The sequence below is a fragment of the Jaculus jaculus genome, chromosome 11 (assembly GCF_020740685.1).
Source record: "Jaculus jaculus isolate mJacJac1 chromosome 11, mJacJac1.mat.Y.cur, whole genome shotgun sequence".
NCBI lineage: Eukaryota > Metazoa > Chordata > Mammalia > Rodentia > Dipodidae > Jaculus > Jaculus jaculus.
In genome coordinates, this window is record NC_059112.1 from 98,897,774 (window position 1) to 98,907,168 (window position 9,395).

A 9,395-nucleotide genomic window follows, 5' to 3' on the forward strand; every position below is an offset into this window, starting at 1 on the left:
AATCCCAGCACTCGGGAGGCAGAGGTAGGAGGATTGCCGTGAGTTTGAGGCCACCCTGAGACTACATAGTGAATTCCAGGTCAGCCTGGGCTAGAGTGAGACCCTACCTTGAAAAAAAAAAAAAAAGCTGCAAGCTGTGGTGAAGTTCTACAATCCCAGCATACTGATGCTCATATTGACCTCAAGACGGGAGAGAGAGACAGAACTTCCTAGGAAGCTCATGGCAAAGAACATCAGAGCAAGAAACCTTGCCTCATATGAGGTGGAAAGGCAGAGGAGTGATCCAAACATTGTGCTCTGACCTCCACACACACACTGTGACATGCACAAGCTCCCTCACAACTTTCAGGCTGGCCTGATCTATAACTTGAGAGCCTGTGTGTCAAAAATAGGGGCTGGAGGGATGGCTTAGCAGTTAAGTGCTTGCCTGTGAAGCCTAAGGACCCCGGTTCAAGGCTCAATTCCCCAGAACCCACATTAGCCAGATACACAAGGGGGTGCACGCATTCTGAAGTTCGTTTGCAGTGGCTGTAGGTCCTGGCATGCCCATTCTCCCCCCCCACACCCCGCTCTCTCTCTCCCCCTCTCTCTGCCTCTTTCTCTGTCACTCTCAAAAAATTAAATAAAAATTTTAAAAAAATCAAAAATAGGACTTAAGGGGATGGCACTGTATACATGCAAGTAGATGAACAGATTACTGGGGGTACAATGGCCTAAGTAAGAAAGGGGGGTAGGGTTAATCAAAATTCAAGATGTTGTGAATAAGCCATATGGAAACTTACTTTTTTGGATAATGGCACACCCAGAAGCCATAGACTGTTACAAGAAAAATTTCAGTGCCAGGGATAGGATACCTTCCAGTAAGTTGTTGTCTAGGGAGGTCTCTGATGCCTGCAAAACATTACAGGCCATTGCCAAGGCTCTTGGTTTCCCACAAGGAATAGACTGTAATACCCTATTGCTGTGTACTCCACATGCCGAGGCTATAAGGTCACTGAGAAATCAAGCTGGAGCTGAGCTGAAAACCTCCTCCCTGTAGATCAGGTGACATAAAGCTGGGAAAAGCTACGACACAATGCAGCTCTATGGGAGACAGAAGTCATCAGCAGTGAAAACTTTAGTGGACACTGCAAGCCTTAAGTTTGGCCAGCCAGGCCAAATGAGCCAACAGGTGCAACAGTGGCATGTCTGCTATGGGGAAAGAAACTGCTCTCTAATTAGACTGGAAACCTGCTCCACGGGAGGGAATACATGCCTACTACTGAACACCTAATCAAAAGCCTACGGCGGGTGAGGTCATGAACCCTAGGAGTGCAACACTTGCTTTTGTCTAGCTAAATGAAGATTTATGCTCACCAAACTGTCCTGTAAGCAACTTAACATTCATACCCATATGTGAATACTACTCTCATTTTTGGTTATAGAATCTTCTCTTCAGATGGCAGTGACTACTGGGATGACCCAAAAAGCACCACAGTGCTGAGAAGAAGTGACAGAGGAGTGTTCAGCACTGAAATATCTCTATCATATTTTTCCAAGACTCAGGGTCTATCGTGGAAGAGGTGGCAGAAAGAATGCAAGAGCCAAAGGAAGGGTAGGACCGCTTACAATGCAATTGTTCAGACAGAAATTGGCCTCAATATCCATGACCTCATAGTGCCTAGCACTACCTTCACAAGACCCTCATAACAGGAGGAAAAGATGGTGACATCAAAATAAAAAAGAATGGAGAGAGGGAGGGGATATGATGGAGAGTGGATTTGTGAAGGGGAAAGTGGGAGAGGGGAGAGAAGTATCATGGTTTGTTGTATGTAATTATGGAAGTTATAAATAAAAAATAGTTTAAAATAAATAAATAAATAAATAAATAAAAATTTTTAATCAGAAATAGGGTAGAGACATGGCTTAATAGTTAAGGCTCTTGCCTGTGAAGCCTAAGGACCCAGGTTCGATTGCCCAGAACCCACATAAAGCCAGATGCACATTATGGTGCATGAGTCTGGAGTTTGCAGTAGTTAGAGGCCCAATGCCCGTTCTCTCTCACTCTCTCATAAATAAAAATATGTTTTTGTTGTTTATTTGAGAGTGACAAACAGAGAGAGAGAGAGAGAGGCAGATAGATAGAGAGAGAATGGTGACGCCAGGGCTTCCAGCCACTGCAAATGAACTCTAGACGCGTGCACCCCCTTTGGCATCTGGCTAACGTGGGTCCCAGGGAACCGAGCCTCGAACCGGGATCCTTAGGCTTCACAGGCAAGTGCTTAACCACTAAGCCATCTCTCCAGCCCTAAAATATTTTTAAAAATAAAAAAAAGTCAACTATTGACTTAAGCCCACTGTGTGCAAGGCACTGGGTACTGGGGCAAACAGAGGGGCAAGAGCTCACTGGAGCCTTACAGGTAATATGGAAGAAGATTTCATCTGGAAAATCTCAGAGAAAGCTTCAACACAGCTCCAAAGCTATTCTATGATGCTGACAGTTAACAGCTGCAGGGGGCGACGTTTTCTTCAGGAGTGTCACCAATGGTAAATTGTCAAGCTCTGGTAAATAATCCCCACCCATGCTCATGCAGGTGACCCTAATTAAACTCAATGGGTCACCAAAAATAGATATCTAAGTAGAGAAGGGGCTAGTTGGGAAGAAGAAAGGGTTCAGATGGAGTGAGTTAGGAGGGTGATGGAGGTGAATATGATACATTATATACACGTATAAAAGCTGTCAATGCCGGGCGAGGTGGCGCATGCCTTTAATCCCAGCACTCGGGAGGCAGAGGTAGGAGGATCGCCATGAGTTCGAGGCTACCCTGAGACCACATAGTGAATTCCAGGTCAGCCTGAGCTAGAGTTAGACCCTACCTCAAAAAAAAAAGTTGTCAATAAATAAAATATTCTTTATAAACTATCCTAGGGGCCGGAGATCTGGCTTAACGATTAAGGCACTTGCTTGCATAGCCAAAGGACCCAGGTTTGATCCTCCAGAACCCACATAAGCCAGATGCACAGTGGCGCATGCATCTGGAGTTCGTTTGCAGCAGCTGAAAGTCCTGGCCCATCCATTCTCTTGCTCTCTCTTCCTCTCCCTGGCTCTTAAATAAATAAATAAAATTTTTAAAAAATCTATCCTAGTGTTTTACATCATTTAGTCATTCAACAAGTGTTTACAGCGCACCAGGCACTGACCTCAGTGCTGGGCTTACAGTCATAAAGGAACACAGGCATATAAATAGCAGCCAGTGTTCAAACCCAGGAACAAGCCAGCGGATGGCATCTCGGGCCATAGGAACCCGGAGAAGCAGGCTGACTTGGATACAGTCCGCAGGAACAGGATGAAGGATCATCAGATACGGAAGCAGTGGGAGGGAAAGGGAGTGAAGGACACCGTAGCGTTTGCCCTCCATGAGCACTGGTCTCCTTCCCAGAGCCCAGGGGCTATGGACACCCCAGCTCACCCTGGGACATAGTAAGGCGGACATGTCTGCAAATTAGCAATGTGGGAGATCTGCCAAGCCTAAAAGTCAAGTCCTAGACGGGCATGACGGCTCACACGTGTAATCCCAGCACTTGAGGAGGCTGGGGTGTGTGACTTCAAGGCCAGCCTGGGCTACAGAATGAATTTCAAAGTCAGCCTTGCTAGAATGAGATCCTGTCTCAAAAAAAATTTTGTTTTAATTTAAAAGCCGAGCGTGGTGGTGCACGCCTTTATTCCCAGCACTTGGGAGGCAGAGGTAGGTGGATCTCCGTGAGTTTGAGGCCACCCTGAAACTCCATAGTGAATTCCAAGTCAGCCTGGGCTAGAGTGAGACCCTACCTCGAAAACCTCCCCCCCCCAAAAAAAAAAGTCCACAAATAGGGATTCTATAGCCCACCATCACATTCCCAAAGCATCTGCAAGAACACACAGAATGTCTGATTCAGGGAAAGGAGACTCCCAACCCCACCTCCCCCGAGTCTCTCAGCCACAGTGGTCAGGCCAAAAGGCAATTCAAGGACCCCCAATTAAACCAGGCCCCGTGCCTTCCTCTCCGAGGTTCCCAATGCCATTTTCCTTGGCCCGTCATGTCACTCTTCTGGGCCGGGCTCCAATAACACATATACCGATGTGGGAGGGAAAGGGAGGGAGGGGCCCATCAGAACCAAGGTCCCTTCCAGCTCTAACGATCCATTACCAGTGTGGAAGAAGGGGTGGGGGGAGGGCAGGGGGAGAAGACGGAAGTGGTGGAAGGCCGCCGAATGAGTCTGAAAACTAGCACGGCCCCTGGGAGAGGAGGGAACATGTGGCTCTCCAAAGCGACTTGCTGCCACAAGAGGAGTGCTGCCAGCCACTAAGACGCTCCTGCTGCGGACGGAGGCAGAGGGCAATACTCGGGGTTCACGGGCTTGCAGGGTGCCCCAAGCTGAATCAGCCCCCAGGTCCAAGTCACTGTGCAGCCTTCAGATCTGACTGCCATTCCCAGCTGGAGGTTTCCAGGAGGTGCAGAGACAAAAGTCACCCAGTGAGGCCCACCTGGTGCCAGCTGCTAACGCGGCGGGTTCGCTGTGGAGCTAGCAGCAGACTCCCAGCTCCGCCAGAAGTGCCATCGTGACTCCTCGGGTGAACAGCGTCCGCTAGGTGCTATGCTAGTGCATGAGGGGAAACGGAGGCACAGAGCTGCAAAATAACTCACTTCAGCTGTACAACTAGGATTTGAAACCAAGGAACATGGGCTCTTGCTTTGAACCACCACTGGCTAAATTGTTTTCTCCACTTACTGGTTTTCAGATTTTTGTTTGTTTTGACAGTTCTGGGGATGGAACCGAGGCCCTTGCTCATGCAAGGCAAGCGTCCTACCACTGAACTACAGCCACATTCAGTTTTTGTGTTGAGAGTCTTGCTAACTTCAACTTACTCTCCTCAGGCCTATTTATTCACTTTTTATTTTGAAAGGCTTACTAAGTTCAACCTACTCTGCAGCCCAGAAAGGCCTTGTACTTGAGATCCTCCTCCAGCCTCAGACTCCCAAGTAGCTAGAATGACAGGCTTTTGTAAAGCTTAATTCATTGTTTGCTTGCTTGCTTGTTTGTTTTCTGGCATGTGTGAGTGTGTGTGTATGTGTGTGTGTGTGTGTGTGTGTAAATGAAAGGAGACAGGTGTACAGAAGTCACAGGACAACCTTAGATATCAGTGGTCACCCTCCATCTTGTTTGAATCGGGATCTCAGCACAGTCACCAGGCCAGCTGGCTACTAACTTCCGGAGACTCCCCTGTCTCTGCCCGCCCTCTTGCCCTAGGCATGCTGGGACTATAAGTGCTTATGCCACAGCACCCAGCTTCACGTGGGTTCTGGAGATCTGAACTCACGTAATCACGCCTGTGTGGCAAGAACTTTATCCACTGAGCCATCTTCGAACCCCTTAATGCGTGTGTATTTTTAACAGTGACTTGTAAAGGGAGCCCCAAGCCCACCCTTTCAATAATCACTCAAACATCAGCCACAATATGGCCCCTGACAGCCTCCACCCCCAATGGAAAAGAGCAAGACACCAGTTTTAGTCCCCATCTTCCATTCAGGTACCACGTTTCTCGGTTCTCATCCCAGACCTTCCTGCCCAGGAGTAGGTGATAAGTTAGCACAAGGGCTCTAGAGCTAGGCAGGCAGGGGCCATGTCCCATCCTGGGAGCCTCGGAAGCCCAGCCCAGCCCAGGAGCGATGCTCTGAGAGCCTCTGTGGGCTGTAGACCTGACTTCTAAACACACGGTGTTGATCCTTGGAGGAACCAATTACGATGGGTGCTTAGAAGGGCCACATCTCAAAACCATTCCCACCAGGAAGAGAATGAGTGAGTCCTAAGAAAAGACAAAGTAGAAATGCACAGGTTCATCTTTTTTTGGGGGGGGACAACCACTGTCTCTGAGGCAGAGGCAGAGGCAGGAGCAGGCTAGGCCACTCACATTGACTTTACCATAACCCTCCAAGGCCAGGGCACTTTGGTCACTGTCCCCATTTTGCAGATAAGGAAACCTAGGGAAGGAATCGCAGGGAAGTGGCTTACACAAGGTGACACAATTTAGCTAGGAAAATCACTCAGGGGTACAGCACCTGCCTAGTTTATTTGAAGCCCTAGGTTCAATCCCCAGTGCTAGAAAAATAAAAAGTTGAGGACTACAGAGATGGGTTCGTGGTTAAGGTGCTTGTCTGAAAAATAAAAGGTCACAATTGCCCAGTTATCTGCCCAGCTAAGTCAGTCTTAGAAAATACAAGCCACCTGCTTTGGTTTGCTGTTATTTGAGGAAGGGTCTCACTCTAGCACAAGCTGGCCTCAAACTCACCATCCTCCTATCTAGCTTCCCAAAAACTGAGATTACAGGTGTGTGCCACCATATCTAGCCAAGCCACCTACTTTGTATCACAGACTCTGGCTATGTAGAAGGTCACCAGCTGCCCACTCACAAATTCTGGTTCCAGGGCATGTCCAGAAACTGGGGCATCCAGCAAGTCTAAAAGCCAGAGAGGGAGGGACAGAGGAAACCTTCCAGGATAAGGCTGTGGGAGGATGGCCAAAGGGAAGGCCAACTTCCACTGTCGCTCTTAAAATCTCTATAGCAAAACGTCCCTGGCAGGAGAGAAAACCTAACTGCCTTTCTTGGATGGACTTCTTAGCTAACTGTAGAGGGAAGACATTCTCATTTGCCACCAACTATCAGTTGCCATCAATAAAGTGTTTCTTGGGCTGGAGAGATGGCTTAGCGGTTAAGCGCTTGCCTGTGAAGCCTAAGGACCCCGGTTCGAGGCTCGGTTCCCCAGGTCCCACGTTAGCCAGATGCACAAGGGGGCGCACGCGTCTGGAGTTCGTCTGCCGTGGCTGGAAGCCCTGGCGCGCCCATTCTCTCTCTCCCTCTATCTGTCTTTCTCTCTGTGTCTGTTGCTCTCAAATAAATAAATAAAAATATTTAAAAAAAATAAAGTGTTTCCTGGTATAGTTTATTTTCAAAAATATTTGTATTCAATTATTTGCAAGCAGAAATGACAGAGGGAGGGGGAGGGAGGGAGAGAATGGGCACACCAGGGCCTCTGGCCACTGCAAATGAACTCCAGACACATGTGCCACTTTTACGTATCAGGTTTCACGTAGGTTCTGGGGACTCGAACAATGGGCTTTACAGGCAAGTGCCTTTGTCACTGAGCCATCTCTCCAGCCGCCCTGGTACAGTTTCTAATTTCTGGTGACCTATTTCTTTCCCGACCCCTTAAGAAGAAAAAAATAAGTAAGGGAAAAATCCAGAGGTCATGTACCGGTAGTGTAAACTCCACGTTGCTCCTTGCAGAATACTTTTGGCCCTTACTCCTGGCGCAGGAAGTAGGGGACACACTGGTGTTCCTCAATGGCAAGCAGGCTTTAATCAGTTCCAGACACACGTGTGCTGTTTATAGCCCTGAAGGAAACCTCCAACCCCAGTGGCTTAAAAATGGAAGACATACAGAGTTGGGGGTGTGACTTAATGGTAAAGCGCTTACCCAGCTTGTGTGAGGCCCTGGGTTTGATACCCAGCATCAAACAAACAAACAAAAAAAAAAGCCAGGCATGGTGGCGCACACCTTTAATCCCAGCACTAGGAAGGCAGAGGTAGGAGGACCGCTGTGAGTTTGAGGCCACCCTGGAACTACATAGGGAACTGCAGGTCAGCCTGAGCTAGATTGAGACCCTACCTAAGAAGAAGAAAAAAAAAAAAAAAATTGATTGAGGGGGGCAGGGGATATGATAGTGGAGTTTCAAAGGGGGGAAAGTGGAAAGAGGGAGGGAATTACCATGGGTTATTGTCTACAGTTATGGAAGTTGTCAATAAAAAAATTAATTAAAAATTGTTTTTTAAAAAAAGGAAAAGGGCTGGAGAGATTGCTTAGTGAATAAGGCCTGTCTGTGAAGCCTAAGGACCCAGGTTTGATTCCCCAGAATCCACATAAGCCAGATGCACATGGCGTATGAGTCTGGAGTTCATATACAGTGGCCAGAGGCCCTGGTATGCCCTTTCTCTCTCTCTCATAAATAAATAAAATTTTAAAATACAATTTTAAAACGAAAAGAAAAGACAGACATATCAAAGTATGATTGACTGTTCAACCAAACAAAAATGACACCCCTAAAACTTATATAAAGCCCTTTCAGTGGGGCCCTCAAGGATCATTTTTCAACACTCTTTAGGCAGCCTGCAAGGAAGGGACCTCAAAATAGGGGAAGGTATTTGTGGATGCTAATCCAGCTCCTAAGAAACACAGGTATTTTTCCTGTTTCCTCAACAAAAAGGAAAAAAAAAAACCACCACTATTTCCGGATTTGCCTATTGTGTTTACCAACAATCAAGACAGTGGGATACGCCAGGGCCTTCACAGGACACAAAAGCAAATCGCCTTACGGGGTCACTACTGCCCAAGCGCTGGGGATTAAAGCAGTTAGCTGGAAACAAGTACAGTGGGCAGTCCGCATTTAAAAACTTAACTGAAAAAAAAAAAAAACAAAACCTGAGTTAGCTGTAAAGTCCAGGGGCATCCCAAAAAGAAGCCCTGGCAGCTTACTGTGTGTGTGCAGGGCACACCCATGGGTACCAGGGTCCTGGGCATCTCTCACTGCACCTCAAATCTGCTGGGTCTGATGGGTCATGAGAGGGCATCCTCCACTTCCCTAAACTTCCCTAGTGGCATTTAGGCGGAAAGGAACGAAAACATGACACCCCCTCCAAACAAAAAATAATAATAATAATAATAAATCGGAATCGCAGAGTAAAAGGAGATGGGGGAACAGGGTGGCAAACCCCAATCCAATCCATGCTTAGCCTGCAGTTTGGGCCCCTACCCAGATCACTGTTCAGAAACGGGGGTGGTGGAGGCGGGGGCGGGAAAGGAACCTACGAAAGAGACGGGAAAACCGAAGCAGGGAGCTTTCCCCCCCGTCCAACACTTAGGTCAGGGCAGTTCCTGGTCGCGGGGACCCCCACCCCCACCCCCGGAGCAGAGACAGGCCCCTTCCACCGAAGCCGCGGGAAGTGCCCACGCCGCCCGCCGGCGCCCGGGCAGGGCCGGCGGCGCGGGATCCCCGGGGCGGCTGCGGGCTCGGGGCTCGGGCAAGCCTGGGCACCCGGGGCGGGCGAGGGCCCCGCGCTTCCCCGCGCCCGGCGGCCTCTTCCTCCTCCTCCTCCTCCTCCTCCTCCTGCTGCTGCTGCTGCTGCTGCTCCCGCGGGCCCGCGCGCACCTACCCACAGCGGATCCGAGCCGTCGGCGCTGCAGAAGCTCCGGAGCGCCATGCGGGCGGCGGCGTAGGGCGGCGGGCTGGCGGACGGGCAGGGCTGGCGGCGGCAGCAGCGGCGGCGGCGGCGGGGACGGCGGAGGCAGCGGAGCCGCAACGCCGCCCGGTTGGCCCGCGTC

The 9,395-nt window shown here is 49.3% G+C and overlaps 1 protein-coding gene across 2 annotated transcripts in view; it reads right to left on the bottom strand.

The window, feature by feature from the left end:
• Window positions 1-9,284, bottom strand: part of Abcc1 (ATP binding cassette subfamily C member 1) — a 147,219-nt gene extending 137,935 nt beyond the window's left edge. For both annotated transcript variants that reach the window (XM_045161338.1, XM_045161337.1), the window contains exon 1: window positions 9,227-9,284. In XM_045161338.1, coding sequence (XP_045017273.1) covers window positions 9,227-9,274 — 48 coding nt within the window. In that variant the 5' untranslated portion in view covers window positions 9,275-9,284. The remainder of the gene's footprint in view (window positions 1-9,226) is intronic.
• Window positions 9,285-9,395: the final 111 nt, after the last annotated feature.